The 19,441-nt window shown below is 39.5% G+C and overlaps 1 protein-coding gene, 1 non-coding gene and 1 pseudogene across 2 annotated transcripts in view; 1 reads left to right on the top strand and 2 right to left on the bottom strand.

Annotated features, from left to right (window-relative positions):
* The window catches only part of LOC115329587 (inactive pancreatic lipase-related protein 1-like), a 61,109-nt gene extending 60,817 nt beyond the window's left edge, over positions 1-292 (bottom strand). The window contains exon 1 of the mRNA XM_042292893.1: positions 125-292. Within this exon, the coding sequence (XP_042148827.1) occupies positions 125-292 (168 nt within the window). The remainder of the gene's footprint in view (positions 1-124) is intronic.
* Positions 293-1,473: 1,181 nt separating this feature from the next.
* On the bottom strand, positions 1,474-6,732 carry LOC115330941. The gene is made up of 3 exons (XR_005718237.3): positions 6,680-6,732; positions 4,900-4,978; positions 1,474-1,733 (listed from the first exon to the last, which is right to left on the bottom strand). It is a non-coding gene; the product is annotated as an evasin P1132 (transcript).
* Positions 6,733-9,755: 3,023 nt separating this feature from the next.
* Positions 9,756-19,441, top strand: part of LOC120851059 — an 81,039-nt pseudogene continuing 71,353 nt past the window's right edge.

The raw sequence follows: 19,441 nt of genomic DNA, 5'->3' as shown, positions 1-19,441 counted from the left end.
CCCGGCTTTCCACATTTGTGGCATTTGCTCTTCGATGCTAGGCAGTCTTTTCGTAAATGAACGTCATGGTTGCCGCACCAATAGCAAGCTTATGAATCCTTTGCTATCATGCTGTGCTTTCTACAAGTGCGGTGTGCCTCTTGAATATCTTGACGTGATCGACTTGAACCGGATGAGGTTGCGTGGCATCCTCTTGTCTGAGGGCCTGCTGTTGTTTTCCGACTATTTCAGTTTGCTTCGCGAGAAGAACTGCTCTATTTAGCGTGAATGCACTCTTCAGTTGTAGCTTCATGGTCAGTCGTTTATCGCGAACACCAGCGACAAAACGATCGCGAATAAGCTCATCGTTGATTTATCCGTGCTCACACTTCTTGTTCAGTGTCTGAAGCGCTGTGATAAAATCTGCGACTGCTTCACCATCTTTTTGGATACGAGAATTGAAGATAGCTCGCTAGTAGACAATGTTCTATTTGTCAATGAATTGTGTCTCGAAAGTTTGGGTGACGGATAAGTAGTCCTCAGCTTCAGAGGTCGCAATGTTAGGCGTCGCATAAATTTCCTCCGCTTTAGGTCCGATCAGGTAAATGAGATTGTTTACCTGGTCATCCACAGGATTGACGTGCAATCCAGATGCCGATCGAAAACGCTCCCAGCGGCGCTTCCATGCTATCCATTGTTCCGGATGAAAATTGAAAAGGTCAGGAGCGCTGAGCTGATATGGCATCGACGGGGTGACTTGCACCGATGAGATGGCTTGTCCAGTTTGCGTCATGAGCAGGCCTGGTTCTGAACGACGTAGTAAGGAAGACCTGGTTGTTCTTTGCGAACTGGGCCGCTCACTTCTGGAGTCGAAGATAGCTGACGAGTCCCAAAACTTCTGACACCATATTTTGTAGTAGGTGGGTTTACTCAGCCATGTACATGAAATGAGATGAAGCGATGCGTCTTGAGTCAGCCCGAAGTCCAGCACGAGATGCAGAGCTCCCACTCTCTATGCGCTTCGTCGTCTTCAAGCCCCGGCTATCCAACAGTCACCCTTGCGTAACTATTTAATAATTATCTCAAATTAGGTGAGGTGTTTATTGCATTGGGTTTATTGTTCACTCTACGCATGGCTGAATTGGCTGCGCGTGTGGAATCCACACGGACAGTTTGGTGCTATCTTATTTGTACCCTTGAAAATAAATGCTGACGATACTCACCTATCGATTAAAATATATTGTCCGATTAAGCCAAAATAATCTCATAAAGCTCATTGATCAATTGAGCAAAATATATGTTCATGACTGGAGGCTTGCAAGTGCCTAATCTTGTTATAGTTGGAAATTTGTTTTCTATATTATTTTAAGACGGGCTATATTCATCGTCAAGAAGCTCCCGCAATTGTTCGCAACCTTACCAAGAAACAGGGGAATATTTCATTTCGAATTGCGTTCTTTCTTTCCACTCCTTATTTATTTATATTTATTTTCTCGAATTAGTTGCAATGAAAGAAAATTATAAGTTTCTGCAGAACTCTTGATTACAGCCTTGTTTCGCCGCGCAGTTCAAGGACAGTTTGTCTCTTGTGGCCGAGGGGTGGCATCAGCAATCTCCGCACTTGTAAGATTTGGATATTGAGTGAAGTCGGTGTATTCGGTGGATAGACACAGACCATCTTTTTTACCTTCTTCATGATAGCATGTGCAGTTTCCATTGCATGTTGTCCAACTTCCATCATCTCGCTGTGTGCACTGAAAATAAAATAATATCAACAAACGAAATAATATATTCATAAACTCTCGTACAAAGCGTTCCGAATGAATACATTTTTTTTGTATACCAGAACTTGAGATTTTATATTAAACATAATCCTTAGTTACATATCAAAAACGTGAAAAATAGGCAAAATATTTCTTCACTTGATTAATGTGTCGCGACACCAATCTCAACATCTCATTTATAATAGCAGTGAAAAACTGCTGCAATTTAATTTCCCAAAAAGTAGCTAGATGCTGCCATTATGTTACTAAAAGATAAAGTTGAACTCGTGTCATCTATTTCAATAATATTCTGAAATTTGAGATAATTCGACGGGTCAAAAACGTGCGAAACTGGAGAGGACTTATTTTGTCGAAGGAATGACCATACATATCTAGTTGAACATTTAGTAATACCAATATTATCTACGTATAAATTAACACAAATTTGTGCACATAATGAGTAATGCTACACAAATGGATCGTCCTGACGTATTGCCAACATTAGTGATGACAAAATATAAATAATTTCAGAAATAATTTAACTAATCAGCAGCTGAGTATAAGATAAAAATCAAAGAAATACAGTAAACTCCACAATACCGACAATGGTCAGTGCGCCAGTGCGCCAATTCTGATATTGATATATAAATATCACTGTGTATTTGGAAATATAAATGCATTTAACAAACTAAATATATTCCTATGCACCTGCCTCCGTTATCTCTCTCGAGGTTTTGTTAGTGATGTATTTCAGGTTAAACAAATAAAAAAAAATATTACATCGCATGCGTACTAAGATAAATAAACAACTGGCCACGCATAAAATTAAAGAGAGACACTTGAGAACAGTTTCGATAAAGCGCGGCTTGAGTAATTCTGAAGACGATCCGGCCTGCACTTCTCCCTACTCTCGCACGACTAACAGTTCGACTCCATCTGTATTTCCGTTATGGACACCATGCATATGCCTTCTGAACTGGTCGAACACGGCGGAAGCTTCTTCGTCTCGGACTGTGCGAAATATGTATTTGGTTCTGTCTTCGGTCTTTACGCACGATTTAGCCACCTTGAAAAAAGACGCCAGTGCATATCAAACAGTAGCTGACATGAACCAGAATATTTTACGTATGTAGTCTTGAATACAATTGCCTTGTTGCCCTGATACATTCCTTAATATATATAATGTCTGCGGTTTGAAGACTTGTAAACATGAGAAGCGCACAAAGTGAACGAATTGAAAGCCAAAAATGTAAGTACGCCTATATTTTAAATTTGCATAGAAAAATGAAAACAGTTCACAAATCTCTGTAACGCGAAATTATAGCTCAGCTCTAAAAAAGGAGCTGGGAAGGATGCGGAGGGGAGGGTATGGCCCTCCTCCGTACCTTCCCCACCTTCTCTCCTCCTCGCCTCCTCCTTCCCCTCTTTCCTCGTCCTCCCATCCTCCTCCTTTGTTCCTCCTACTCCTCGTTCCCTCCTTTTCTCCTCCTCCTGTCCTCCTCCCTTCCTTCCCTCCTCCTTCCACCCTCATCCCTCTTCCTCCTCTCCTCCTTTCTCCTTACTCCTATCTCCCCGTTCTCAATCGTATCCTCCTCCTCCTCCGCCCCCTCCCCTCCTCCTCCGCACCCTTTCGTCCTCATCCATACCCTACCCTTGTCCAACACTTCCCCACTAAATTTAACTGAAAGTTTTACGCCACGTGACCTCAACAACAGTTCAGTTTGCCTGCTAAATTTAGCGGGAAAAATGATATGACGTGACATCGTGTCACATCAACTGTGATCAAATTCAGTTTCTCCGCTAGATATATCGGGAAAAGTGATGTCATGTAACCTCAACATTAATTCCATTCCTTGCTAAATTCAGCAGGGAAGCTGAATAGGTATTGAGGTCATGGAACGTCAGTTTTAGCGCTAAATCTGTGTTCCATTAAGGGACATCATAGACCTACACATCAATTAGGTCTCTTCGCTCAATTTAGCCGGAAATTGAGTTGGTTAGTAGGTCTGGGCGAGATCGTGGTCACGGTGAACGAATAAAACCGCGCCGAACGTTAAACGCGCGCGGTTCCGCCGACGCCGACAGCGACGGCGACGCCGACGCCGTTATACACGGAAACAAGCGCTCAGGAGCTGAGCACTAATATAGATTTAAAAAAGAACACCTACGAAGCTTAAAACTTGTGTTCGATTAATTCACGTATATGTTAGTTTGACGCAGAAAATTGAATAGTAATGAGGATGCACAAATATTAACATAAAATAATATAGTTATTTCAGCGAATGTTTGCCTTATTTATATGCAAATAGTAGAGCCTATATAGTCGCACGCGGTAATTATTATAACAAGTATTTTGAAGAGAAACATATTTCTCAACACAAGCGAAACCTGTATTTCACACTCAAGTAAATATTTCGTTATTCATTTTTCCCTGTTTTCTTGAAAAGAAAACAGTAATTATTTCTATATTTTTTTTTATTTTGTAATATATTCTTGGGTTACTTTTAAAGCATGCATTAAATCGTTTCCTATTAACGGATCGCCAACTAAATCAAGGTGAACACTTGGTCTCCTCCTTATTCGCATATTCGTTTCATCTCTTACGCAATTTAATATGGAGTTTAAGTTATCTTGATTCATGCTTGAAAAGAGTGTCAGTCGTAACAATAAAGGGTTAGGTGTTGCAGGCTTTTTTTTGTGAAATATAACGATTCCGATGTACTAAGCTACGTATGATATAGACATGCTGCACTTTGGATGAGTTTTGACCAGTAAACTAGGATTCTAAACGGGAACTTTTTAAGGATGCATTTGTGTAGTAATAAAGCTCAATGTTTAAAATTTTAGTTTTCAAGAAACATATCTTTTAGACTTACGTGGACGTTTTGCGCAGGAAATCGTAGTGAATATTCTAAAAAAAGTTTACGCAGGTCACTTATACAATATATTCTTTGTAGATGCACGAATATATGCACTAGGTAAAATTAATTGCTCCAGCATCGTTGCACAATGAGGATGTCACGAACACGTAATGCAACTCGTCTTTTTCAGGTGCTTTTTTTACTAATTGTTGCTTAATATATGGTACTGCATTCTCCATTCGTACCTCGAGAACAGGGTCACATACATTTATCTAGCAAGTGTACAATTGACTTACATTCATGCCGCAATATTTGACACTAAAGAGTTCGTCTTCCTCACTCAATGCATCTGTTCCTGTCATAAATATTTGGATGCTGAAAAAAACAATAAAAGTAGTTATTTTAGAAACAACTGGTAAACAACTCGTGGACCCACCGCTTTAGCGAACTATATTATATGTTGGCAGAAATTTTAGAAGCGATTTTGAATCTAGTGATCTAATATTCGACAATTATGAGTACTCTAAACGACCTTTTTTTCGCGGTCTAACTATTTAGCGATTTATGTCAAAGATTCGCGGGTTCTAATTTTCGCGATGCGGTGTGACCTCTCTATAGATTTCAATGTGTTTACAATTTATCGGAATCGTTCGCCGGACCTATTTTTCGAGAATTGTAGGCGATTCGCCGAATTCGCGAAAATTAAGTCGTTTACAGTTTTTGCAAGATTATTCTACATATATAGACAATAGTGAAATATTATAAAACACAATCAGTTGCTTTAATGTCGTAAAAAATGTTCATTACCCTAAATCAGCATACAGTTAAATTTTAAACCTCAAAGAACGGCTCAGTTTCTGGCCCATTCATGGTTTATGGTAGTATCTAGCTTCAAGGTATCACGTCATGCATTCGTGCCCATAGATCTTCACATTATCATGCTTGCACCATACCCATCCAGAAATAGTTTCATTGTTTATGTACACCGCGTGATTATAAAGGAGGCATGCATTTATAACAAGCCTACTTTTTGTTTAGTTTTTTTAATAGCACTTGTTAATGTGGTACACCGAGAACTCAGGGCATGCCTAATTGAACAAGCTTTAGTGCACGTATAATTATAATTCAAGTTAAACGTAGATCATTCCATGTCATAAACATAACCAGAATGCCTAACCACAAGCGCAGATTCAACTTTAAAGAAATGGTTGGCGGAATTCGTCCTGCAAAATATGATACTTATTTACATTGTTGTCCTTTACATTTAATGGCTTATGTTTTTAAGACAATGACATAAAAGTTCTTCCCGGCGAACTGCTTAAAAAATCTTGTGTCATTTAAAATACTAACTTTCCCAAACACCGTTTAGAAAACATTTTCCGTGAGTTGTATATCTCACTATCAGCAGAGAACATCGAATTTAGATTGTTGTATTTTATTAATATTCATTACAGGAGGGTGCAACTATACGTAGGATAAGACTTTTAAATTGGGGCTACAATTTAACAGGCGTAAATGCTCCCTCATCAAACAGCATAAAAGGCACGGTGCTGAAATTGCAGGAAAAAAACACGATAGAGAATATTGTAGAAACACGGGTTATTATCTGCTGAACACACAATGAAGGAATTTTCGCAATAAAATAAATACATTCGTTTGCACCTATTTTAATATAAATCGATGCCTACCAGCTAACTCCATTTTGATCCATATTTTTTCCGCATTACCCTATGCTATTTAGTGGAAGAAAGGATATTCTGGTCACAGACAATGTTTAAGTTTATAATTTCTAAAACAAAATATCTGTGTATCTTAAAGAGCCAAACTTAATCCGGTTGCCAGACATTCATCAGCATAGGTTGTTCTGATGCCTTTTTCTATTCTAGAGAATACGCGAAGCGGAAGTCACGGCAACTTATAATAATACACCAGTTAGTAAATAATCTATTAAACTTCGAATCCAAAATAACAAACGATATTTGTGATTTTCGATGAGCTAAGTGTCTGAGTTCAGCCTATTTGCAACTTTAAACCAGAAGCATCTGTTAATGGCGCAATAGAAGTATTCTTACTTACCCGAGGGCAATAAACACTGCGACTTGAAGAAAGACAAATGTTTTGACTTCCATTTCCAGACATTCGAGAGATCTCTAAAGGGTCGGGCTAAAAACGCTGCTTTTATACTTTCAAACTTGACATTTTTTAGTTGTTTCCTTTTGAAACAAACTCAGTTTGACGTCATAAGTATAACGAAAGCTTGCTCAGAAAAGCAGATGTTTAAAAAACAGCTTGCCACTTGACACATCCTAAAATGCACCTGTTTTTCTCCGTGAGCAATCATAGGTGCGGCGCAATAGAGAAAAGATTTTTAAAGCCTTATAAAAATAACAAGAAAACAAAACAGAATATTCGGCTTCGTTCCATCTGTGTTTGCATGGCTTAGATAAAATAGGTGTATAAAATAGCTGTGTAATTATCATCGTATTCCCAACACAGTTATATCCGTAGATTAGCAAGATAAGTTATTGTAACTATCGTTAACTACTTGCATACTCCTTTTAGTCTTCGAGGAAAGTAAAACAAAATTTCGGTTTGAGTAATCAATTAGCATTAAAATAATACAAAAAGATTTCATCGACATCCAGCTGTCCTGTCTTGTTCAAAACCAAGACTTCTTATCAGAGTTCCACTGACGTGTAGACGCCGATGTTAACGGAATGCTCTCAGATTTCACATTGTTTTCATCACTGATGTAGGTGTCTACCAACTATCGTCTACTTCCTACAAATCGTAAAGGCTCAAGGATTTGTTCTCAGATATGCCTTTGAAGAAGTAGTTTCTGTATCCCTTTGTCGGCTAAAGCAGACTTCCGCACCAACGCCATGTTGTTTTATCGTGAACGCTCACAAGCGACTGCATTCACAAGCGACTGCAAACCTATTGCAAGCGACTGCAATAGGTTTGGTGACAAAAACTACAATCATAAATCAGCTGGCGTTGCTATAAATGTTAAGAAAAATTGACTTCATCTTATTTTATTTAGAAACATGGGACACCATTGTCGATAATTATTATATATATTGGTAAATGGGTTTCGAAAGATTAAGCGTCCTTCCACATTATAGGTAATCAGAATAGCTTTTGTTACTAAGAACCCACCAAGAGTTACATGGTGATTATTTCGGGGGAACACAAAAATAGAAACAATGATTCGCAATTTTATGGTAGACATTAATTTGTTACTTCTTAAGCGTAGTAAGCAACGCTGAATAGTTTTGCTTTAACCTTATAGGAGACCTTTCAATACACGTTTTAATATTATCTCTTTAAAGCGAAAAATTACGAACTTCAAAAGGACTGTTGATCAGTTAGTGATATATTTAAAAAAAAAATATTCGCTGATATTGAATGAATAATTTCTTCTTCTCTCAGTCTAATGTTGAGGCTGATTTTGTATTTTGTATTATTTTTATCCGGGGTATCATCGCTGTAAAAAACATTACGAATGCAGTGAATGTAGTTTTTATTTTTCAGTTGTATATTTTGTTCACACTCGAATACAGTGTTCAGAAACAAGTGAAATGACAAATTTACATATGGAGGTCACCAATGCAGCGGCATTCTCGTGAGTGCGTGTTTAAGCTCGAGACGACGTTGCAATCCTGCAAGAAGCGCGTGCAGCGAAATGTTTTGACGATCCAAAAAGGTGGGCAGCGGTCCTCGGCAACTTACCATTTGCGACGGAGACCTTTTTACTGAATTTTAGGTGCCGGCTTAAAGTATTGGATGAGTAGTCACAAAATGTGATGTTTGTATCCTTTGCCTACATGTAGTTTGATCGAAATACGAAGAGTTAGCTCTAAAACGTTACACGTCGTTCTGGCTGTTTAATACGTTTTATGTCGCCCTTAGGTATCGTGAGAATCATAAGTAAAAAGAGGGACCACACATTTCAGCGATCTTTGGTTCCTGCTCACGAGACATTCGTGCTTTAAACATTTTTTTTCTCTTGCGTTTTTGAGTAAATGTTATAATCAATGAGGACACTTTTGAAGGGTTGATTTCCTCAGTCGGCAGTACTCTAATGCAGTATGATGTCTGCTTGTGGAAATGGCATGTAAACTTCTTTAATATATTATAAGGCATTTTTCTGATTCAGACGTAAATAAAGACTAGGCTCATTTGTATTGAAAAAGCACATTAAACGACTCCACAGTGACCTACATATACAAAATAAAAGTTTGAGCCACGTCGCAATTTTGGGAGCAATGTAAAGTGAAAAACAAATATTTATTAGTCGTTTATAAACGTCTTTGAATGTGAATAGTAACTTTTTAATACGTATGCGAACAGACATTAGTATCCATAAGAAATATAAAAAAAAGCTGAACGATAAATGCCATTTAAAGAGCGTCTTCTAGCTTTGAAATACTTTTAGTTCAGTGTACCAAAATTGCGCTCCAGCAAAATTTGCTTGGAAACTGTGAATACGTAAATATTCTTAGAAGAAAAAAATATGAAAGGAAAACGAGAATACCCCGGAAAAAGGTCACGTGAGAATCAGTGCGGAACAGCCAGCAACCGGCAGCCACGGCTGGGTGCTTGAAACATACCCCAAAGCAGTATTTGCCTGCACGTCTTTGGCGACAACTTTTACCGGCTTCACAACACTCGGGCGAGATACATTTTTGGAAGGAAGTCAACGGCGTGCCAGAACGTCGATCTCCTCAAAACCCAAAGTCAATCAGGGACGCCCGCTCTCCGACACTCCACCACGAACCAGCTCCCATACCCACATTCCAACCACGGAACCCCACAGCCGTAGTATGCTCTACGACGCTGAAACTGATATGAGTCTTAGAACTATCCAGAGTTTGCATATACGCAGACTTTCTTTTAATTTATTTTTAAAATTTAGTTTCTTATTTTTTACAATTCAAATTGTCAACTTCTTGAGAAATCGTCTACGCGTTTTCTGAAAAGCTTACATTAGTGCTACTAACCTTCTCATTACAGTGGCGTCCGCGACACGACAGAATGTATGGAATTTCGGCAAATCATTAATTTAAAAATTTGATTGGTTATGAAAATAAAACCGAGTGAAGGAGAAATTCCTGTTTGCCTCAAGAGTGGGCATCGGTGAACGGCTACGATGCGGAACCTGAACATTTTCGTTCTTATGGTCCAGCTCGCAGGAAAGGCCACCACTTGAAAGCTGGCTTCAGCATCAAACCTTTGCCGTCTCCATGAGCCCACCGAGCCAACCGACGTGATCAACATCGAGCGACTCTCCGTTTTAGCAGCAACATCGTCAACGTCATCCGCAATGGTATCAGCAAGTGAATTCGCCAAAAAGCTTGGAGCGTCATCGCTGTCGGTCAGTGGGCATGGGCGCAAGGCTACGATGCGGAACGTGAACTTTTTCGTTATTCTGCTGCAGTTCGCGGAGGGCCACTGGTCTCAAGCTGGCACTAGCATCAAACCTTTGCCGTCCCCAAGGAACCAACCGAGCCAACCTACGTCATTATTGTCGAGTGACTACCCGTTCTAACAGCAGCATCCTCAGCGTCATCGGCATTGGCATTATTACATGGATTTGTTACAAAGCTCGGAACATTATCGCTGTAGGCCAATGGGCATGTGTCAGGCTACGATGCCGAATGTGAACTTTCTTGTTCTTCCGCTACCGGTTAGTAAACGTGACATTGACCCTTGCTTTAGATCAGACTGCATTTGCTGAGTCGTGCTTCTATGCAAAGGGGCCTGTCTTGGGTCGTTCAGAGTGTTGCTTTTGATGCTGTGCGGTGATGTTGAGGTAAACCCAGGTTTAGGAACGAATAACAGGTTATACCGTTTAATGAAATGTCTAATTTATCACAAAACCTTAATGCACGTTCGCTAAAATTCGAGAAGGGGGAAGCCACTGCGATTGCATCTCCAAACAGTCTTAAAGCAAATAATCAATCAAATAAAAATTATGTCATTACCTTCTTCCTTCTTTTTTCTTTAAATGCACTGTTAATCTATTTCGAGATTGTTTTGTTACTGGGGTGGATCAAACTTATTTTCACGCAAGCTGCACTTTCTGCAATAACTTCGAACAAAAATCTTAGAAGTTAGTAGTATTTACAACATCAGGTAGCAAACTATTCAAATCAATAATAGTTCGAGAAATTAAGTATTTAAATGCGTCATCTTTATAACTATGTGGTTTTATTGTTTTGCTGAGGAAATGCCTAGGATACCTGGGCCAGCAACATTTAATATCTAATGTTTTATATTCCAAGCTCGTCATTAACGATAAGGTAGATACATTTTAGACGATTCCTTCTCCTTCTCTCCTGTGAAGTTTACAGGACCGCTTCAGCACAAGGGTTTGTGGAAACACATAAGAGGAACGGATATTGAACACAAAACGCATTGCTAATCTCTGAATTCTCTCGAGTTCTGAAATAAAACATGGTGTGTTGTGATCCCAGATGCCACCCGCATATTTTAACATTGACCTAAACAGAATTTTATATAATATTAGCTTTTGTCTCACGGGAGCAATGCTTCATATATCTGCGAAGAAATCCCAACTTACTCATTGCTCGACTAGATATGTTACTAACATGTGTGTTCCACCTTATATTAGATGTTATCGTCGAACCCAAATATATATACTGAGCCACTGAGTTACCTGTTCTTTCTGGAGTGCCTCAGGACTCGGTGCTCGGTCCGCCGCTGTTTTTGGTTTATATAAACGACCTGCGAGTAGATAAGCCCTTCATGCAGTGTCGTTTTTTTCCGCTGATGACTGTGTATTATTTCCCCAGATATCTAGCGTGTCGGATCAAAAATGTTTAGATGAAAGCGTTAAAATTATTTTTTCATGTTGTCAGAAGTGACAAATGAATTTGAATGTCAAGAAGTGTGTGCAAATGTCCATAACAATGAAAAAGATTACCCATTTCTTTTTCTATACCATTGACTCAAACGCTTTAGAAGTTGCCAATGAGTATAAGTACCTAGGTGTTACAAACACGTCAAACTTAAGTTGGACTTATCACATTGGGCAGGTTATTGCAAAAGCGTCCAGTAAATTGTGGTCGTTACGAAGGACTATGGCCCACTGTACTTCTGAGACGAAGCTCCCGGCGTATAAATCTGTAATCCGGCCTCTGCTGGAATGTGCTGATTTGTTATGGGACCCTTATACACAATCGCATGCTGATCAGTTAAAAAGCATTAAAAAAAATCTCTTAGATTCATTTATATTTCGTACGGCAAAGATTTACATGTGACACCGTCGTTAGCAGCATCCAGTCTAACCGAGTTACCACGTAGAAGGAAGTTAAAACGTTTGAACCTTTTGCATAACATAATATATGATAAAGTTGGGTTGAAGTTTGATGAGTATCTGCAGTATAATGATAGCCGTGATACAAGGCAGAAACGTGAAAAACTACTCCGCGAGTACCGTTGCAAGAGAGATGTTTTTAAATATTCATTTTTCCTCGAACCGTGTGCGAGTGGAATGCGAGTGGAATATGTTGCCCCATAGCGTGACAGCTATTGTTTCTGCTGCTTCGTTTGCCAGTGCAATCGATGCTCTTTTCTTTGTTGCCAATGAATAAGTTACCTGTTTGTTTTATTTCCATGGCTGTATGTACGCGCACTTGCTTTCCCTGGCGTTATCTTTCCACCAGCATGCTTTGGCCCTCAAAAGTCGGCCGGCAGTATTCTCAAATAAAAACATATACGCGCAAACATTATGGCTACAGTTACCAATTGGATAATAAAAACGTTGAGGACTTTTCTTTCGAGTAATAGACATACAAACAGTGTTCGATAAATTCAGTGATATTTGCCAGTCAGCACACCACCTAGACAATCCTTCTAGCGGGGAGTTTAATATTTCAGTCTTTGAGACTTTTGATTTCCTTAAAAACAACACAATTATCTGCAAACAACCTTATCTTGACTGGGATTTTACAAACAATATCATTAACAAACATCAAAACAATAGAGACCCGAGAACTGATCGCTGTGGGACATCGGATGGCACATCTGTAGTACTGGAACACGCGCTATTAAAATTTTTCAATAGCTGTCTCCTAGTCAAATAACTTTTTAGCAACTTAAAAATATTCGTATTATTTAAGACAACCGAAAATTCCTGAGTAGCTTCTCATGTGGAACGCGGTCGAACGCTTTTGAAAAGTATACAACGTCAATTTGCCCTCAGGTATTGATTAACGACGCAAAATCCACAACTGTTTCGGTCAGTTGAGTGATGGTAGGCCCTTTTTGGCGGAAACCGTGTTGAGATCAAGTAAAAAAAATTATTTTGCTCTAGATATGCCAATATGCTTTTAATATCACCTATGTTCCATACCTTTACTACAAATACTAAATGAGGAAATAGTTCGGTAATAGGAAACAACCATTGAGCCACCGGATTTTATACGAAAATCAGTTTTGCTATTTTTAATTTTGAAGGCACAGTACAACTTTCTAGCGACTTTCTGAATATTACAGTCCCGTACTTAGCTCTCCATTCGGCATACCTTTTCAAATTAAAAAAAACACATTAGGAATTTTGTTTGTCCCAACTGAAAATGGGCTTTCAATATGTGTCAAAAGCATCAGCAATATAATAGGGTCATCCACAATTTCATTATCAATATTCAACTCGTTTACTTTTTGTTTGAAGGGCGATATAATCCGCCAAAACTTGTCAGGCGATGACTTGAGAAAGAAGGGCATTGTTACAATGAAAAATCGATGTTTTGCTTCTTTAATTGTATCCTTAAGCTGGTGGTTTATTCGGTCAACGAGGTTTGCGTCTTTTGATTGTTTGCGAAGTCTAAAGAGTCTACTGCGCATTTGCATAATTTCCCTATTTATCCACGAATTTTTTTTTACTCGTAAACTTCACTTTTCCCATCATAAATTTTGAAATGCAGTCAACAACAATATTTTTGAAAAACTGCCACAAACAATTACATCAATGTCATTTATATTGTAAGCAAAGAAAATATCACGAGAAGAGAACGCTAGAGCGTCAATAATAGCGACGTCATCGGCTTGGAGTAGTCGATATATTCTTCGCTACTTCGTGCTTCACAGAGCGTATTATTTGTAGAAGTAAGCAATACCATTTGATAACCTGAAATGCCCTCAATCACCTCAATGTTTTCTGCTCTTTCATGTAAATTCAAGGGAAGCTGAATTCAATCGAGTATCAAGTCTTTTTCGTCGGATAATCTTCTGGGTGAGCGTACAATTTGATTCAGGTAATAAAATAAGGCCAGCTCTAGTAAAGCCGGCGAAATAGGACACACTGACCGTGTGCTTTCTCAATCTTTATTAGGCAGATCAAAATTTTCAGCAAAAATATTTCTACAAGTCACATGTACTTTTTCAGAGAGATAGTCATTTATTCTTCCAAAATCCTTTTCACTGCCACTTGTTCAAAGAGTGACGACGGTGAAATTCAAAACCCTAGCCTTCCCTGACATGCAGCGTGAGCTTGTCGCAGCGCACCAGACCATTGAGCGTGTTGAACGAGATAATCTTAACTTAAATTCAAGATTGAGTGATATGGAACATAGGACACGAAGGGATAATTTGATCTTTCACGGTGTTCACGACAGCGTATTTGAATCGTTGTCTCAGTCGGAAAATGAGGTGTTGTGTTTCTTATCGAATGTTTCGAATAAAACCGCCTTGCATGAACAGACAGCGCGTGCACAATAGGCTGGAGTCCTTTGTAAGTGGCAAATATCGCCCGGTGATTGTAAACTTCGGATCTTTCAAAACCAACAAGAGTATATTATTATGCTGTCCCAGAGTGAAAGATCATCCCCTACTGAAAAAAAACCGTATAAAAATTCATACTGGTTGACCCGTATATCTCATACGGGATACGGGTCTCCCGTATGATACTGGGAACCCGTACCTGTACAGGTTGACCCATTCAGATACAGGAACCCGTTCCGATACGGGGCCCTTACCTGTACGGGTTGACCCGTTTAGGTAAGGGAAACCGTGCCTGTACGTGTCGACCCGTTTAGATATATAAACCCGTACCTTACAGGTTGACTCATTTAGATATAGGAACCAAATATGTATGCATGTTCATCTGTTCAGATAGAGAAACCTATATCTTTAAAGGTTTATCCGTTCTGACGCAGTAATAGGAATCAACATGGTGTCCAACGTTTGCAAACGGATGGATGGATCTTTGCAGGTTTAACAATTCGCATGCGTTTGTCATGCAAAGAATGAGCATGAGCCAGGTCATTTCAGGTTATACGTGTATTTAGTGAACGCAAATTGGCATCTGCAGTACACCAACAAGAAGCTTAACCTCTAAGCAAGCTTACAAGTCAAACTTCTAGTTAATATCCTGCAGTAGGATATTAACAAATTTGCATACTGCAGTAGATTCACCCGAGCTGCCCTCTTCCCTGGAGAGGCCTCTCGAGGATGCCTCCATAGGTACTCGTTGAAGGCATCTGCAGGGGAAAAGAATACAACAAGTCATGTATATCTACAGTTTCCTGAAAAATTTAATATTTTACTTCCTGCAATTATAAGTAAGCAATTTCCGCTACAATTTATGCTTTGTTAATATCTTGTGATACCATGTAGACCCCAAGAGTAACTTCTTACGATTACGCAGTCTGCTTAAAACAGCAGGCATGCATGATTCGGCCCGAAAGTTTTGAACCAGTTCAGACCGAGTTCAGAGGAATGCAGAAGCAGTGCGCAAGTCGGGCTGCGGCTGCGTGAACTTAAGCTGCAGCGTTACAAACGACCCTGTAATTGGTTTCCGAAAGACCGAAGAGTTGCCATCTGTTACTGCATGAACGCTGAACTGACTTCGGCCAGCGCAAGATTCTGTGGAACTGAGGCTGAGCTCGTGCAGCACTGGAATAAATCGAACAGGCCAGTTCAGCGTCCATGCAACTTCCGGTTGAATCTGATGAGTCAGTTCTTACACTATTTGAACTAGATCGGCCAGTTCAAGCAAATCGAAAAGACCTAGTGTGACTTTCCGCAACTATGCACTTAAAGTTTGCTTGCAACAGTGTGTTCCTTGCATTTCAGTGTTTATGAAAATTATAGACCTTGGAGCAGGGGACAAAAAGGAACGGAAAGACACGAAGCTCCAGAGCTTCGTGTCTGTCTGTCCCTTTTTTTCCCCACGTTCCCGGGTAACCACGTCTATCCTTAACCAGCTCACCTGCCTGTTAACTTAAGCAAAAGTATGTTCTATAAATCTAAATATGTATTTTCAATTATGAACATGGGCCTCTGATTGCCTACAACCTCTAACTTATTTCATGCCCAACAATGTCACCATGGGAACAAGTAAAAGGAATACTGAACACACGTGTTTACCGGCCGCCTGTACATGGTATGCGCTGCCGGTACGGCGTATCGGCTTCGCCAGTACGTGGTTACAGGTCTCCGGTACAGAGCTACCGGTTACCGATATGAGAATACAGGACTCCGGCGTGAACCGGTATAGGCCGGTATACATTTGTACAGGTTTTTTCAGTAGGGTCCTGTTTTTGCTGCCAAAAACATATTTCTCCTGAGAGACGGCTTGAGAGGAAACGGCTACTTGATTACAGGAAAAGACAGGGGGGGGGGGGGGTTATAAAGGGGTACTCCACAGGTTTTTTGAGCTACCTCAGCTAACTACATTTTCTGACTCCCCGTTCTTTACCCTTTCCGGTATGCTATTTAGTATCGTGAAATTCATAATAGTTATTGTGAAATCGGCAAATGACCAAGATTCAAATATATATAGCCGCACTTTTCAGTGCCGTGACGTCACTGGCAGGCAGGTTTGTCAATCGAGCAAACAGTCTAAAAAATAAAGTATGCCAATCATTTTTTCCGTGTTGGAGCAGGAGTACTGGAGCGAGCTTCAAAAGGATTCTTTTGACACCATGAGACTGCTTCGAATCAGTTGGGAACAAATACAACAGTCCAAAGAGTGTACTCATTTCTTTCACTGGCGTCAATGTTTCGTTTGTTGCCAGTAGGGACTTTCAGTTTGAAAAACACGGTGCAGACCGAAACTGTAAATTCATTAATATCGCGAAAACGCATAATATGACCTAATATTACGGATACTATTTCAGGGACGTTTGTTAGTGAGTTTATCAAAATTTCAAACAAATCGGAGACAATAAAAACCTGTGAAGTACCCCTTTAGGCTTCCCTCTAACAATCTATTTCTAAACGGAAAATGTTTTGCATACAATCCTACGAATTATATCATCTATAAACTGCCTCCTTCTGCGATTGTTCAACGACGAAACAATAGGGCAGAGTCATTAGCTGAAACAGTGTCTGAGCCGGCTTCAACTTCGTAACATCCAGTGAGGGGTCGTGACGGTTATCAATCCAGTTTCAAAATTTCGATTATTTTTACAAACATTCAAAGTTTTTTTTTTCTTTTTTTTTTTTTGCAAACGTGGTGACTTATGTTCAGTTGTTGACTCCTGTTATGCGGATATGACAGTTTTGACGGAAAATTTTGCTTTGAGCTAAGGTTTGTAATAATGAGCACTTTTATTATCAGAAACGTGACAATATTTACCGAAACGGTAGGAATGACAGGTACGGTGGTTGTATATTGTTAGTGGTGGCCAATGCTGTTCTTTTTTTTTTTTCATGTGGCGATTGCCTGTGCAATAAAAAAGAAATTCATTCGGTGTATGTTACCGCCCTCCAGCGAATAATTCAATGGTTTCAGGCTTGTTGCGCGATCCTGTCAACCAACTTATTGTGCGGATTCGAGACTCGCCTATCGTTTTGACTGTGGAATTCAATTACTCAAGTATTAAACGGACTGATGGCTACACTTCTGTTGATCCTTTTTCAACTATAGCTAGCGGGTTTATTATGTTATGTTCAGATTTTAACTTAGATCACGTAGTAGCATCTTCGACAAAAATATCATCGCCATCATCGTCTTCGTTAGATCTAGTGCTTACCGCTCACCCGCACACTATTTCATCGATAAAATACTTGCCTAGCCTTAGTGGCCATTTTGTACTACACTTCACGGTTCATGCGTCTAAGGGCTCAATGTTATCAAGAGCAAAATTTATTCTAAAGTACACTAAGGGTGTTTTGACTTCCAACTACAGAGATATGCGTTTATTTCTTGAAAACTAAAGAAAACCAGTAGGTTCTCTGAATTGTTCAGTTGATAGAAGTCTAAATATGTTTAAAGGTTCTGTCGGTTTTTAACGAATAAATATATACCGTCTAAAGCAATTCGCAATCATGCAAATGCGCCATGGCACGATACAACTCTAAAAAAGCTCCATTCCGTGCAAAAAGATTTAATTCCACCAAGGTCCGCCGGCCAGTCTATTTTTCTGCCGCTTCCGAATATGACAGGGCAGTTAAAAATGCGAAACATGCACTCTATAAGATTGCACTTTCTTGCATGTTTTTGTTTAATAATCCCAAGCAGTTCTGGGACACTGCAACCAGCAGTGATAACGGAAATATATATCTCTGATATTTTCTGATGGGCAAACCATAGACGCCGGCGGGTGTGCCTTTGTATCAACAGATGTGTTTGTCAATTCATTCTTAGTTCAGAGTAACGCAAGTTCACTTCAACTAACACTGCATGATTTCTTACCTATGAACTCTGTCGTTTTGGTGGTTTTGGTATTTCAGGTGTACTAGACATACTTCAGATTTCATCATCTACTGGTGATGACAAGATTAATTAAAAATGTCTAAAAAACACCAAAATGTATTCGACTATTATACTTGATCAGCTATTTTCCCAGTCACTCGAAACGGATATAGTGCCTAATGACTGGATGATGGGGAAGATGGTTTCGTTGCCCAAGTCAGGTGTCAAATATGATCCATGCCATTATCGTATTATCTCATTAATGAGTAAACCATGCAAAATCTTAGAACATACCATATGCTCTCATCCGACTGCATTCTTAGAATCTAACGACTTTGTTACGTCAGCACAACACGGCTTCAGAAGGACATTACCGCGTGAAACTCAACTCGTCCACTTTACCCACGATCTTCTATACTTTCTTGAATCAGGTCCTTACACTGACTGTGTTTTCTAGATTTTTCGAAGTGATCTGATAAAATTTGAGTGTTTATTGATTCAGAAACTCCGCACATTGACTATTGACCTTCACATGCTCGATTGGATAGATGCCTTTTTAACTAATCGCCTCCAATTTGTAAGTTTTAACAAGATTTATTCTATGGCGTTCGTTTATTTTGTGGTACACCAAAACTCCGTGAATGGCCCTTTACTGTTTCTTATTAATATTAGCGATCTAGTACCTCACATTTATTTATCAATCAGCTTGTTCGTTGATGATTGCGCCCTTTATCGCAACACCACTGACCAATCTCATATTGCTCATCTTAAAACGGATCTTAAACCTACAGCTCACGGGTGCGATGCTTGGCTGATTGAATTAAATACGAAAAATGCAAGTCTATGAGAATGCCGGCACTAACACCAGCTGTCCTACATATCACGTCAAACAAACACTCCTTTCCCTAGTTTCCGTTTGCAAGTACCTTAGCGTCTATATGTCCTCTAATCTTTCATGGAATACCGAATTTGAGTATGTTGCTGTAAATGCCAATCGTCATCTGGGCTAAGTTAAAACAATTTTTTTCAAGCACCTTCATTGTTTAAATCATGTACAAGTGCCTAGTTCGTTCCGAACAAGTGTATGCTTCATCCGTGTGGGATCCCGGCCAACACTGCCTTGTCACTGCTTTCGAAAGCATTCAAATTCGAGCAGCTCGTTTCATCTTATC

The sequence above is a fragment of the Ixodes scapularis genome, unplaced genomic scaffold (assembly GCF_016920785.2).
Source record: "Ixodes scapularis isolate PalLabHiFi unplaced genomic scaffold, ASM1692078v2 PGA_scaffold3__209_contigs__length_174095766, whole genome shotgun sequence".
Classification (NCBI taxonomy): domain Eukaryota; kingdom Metazoa; phylum Arthropoda; class Arachnida; order Ixodida; family Ixodidae; genus Ixodes; species Ixodes scapularis.
This window is presented reverse-complemented; position numbering and strand designations above follow the sequence as displayed.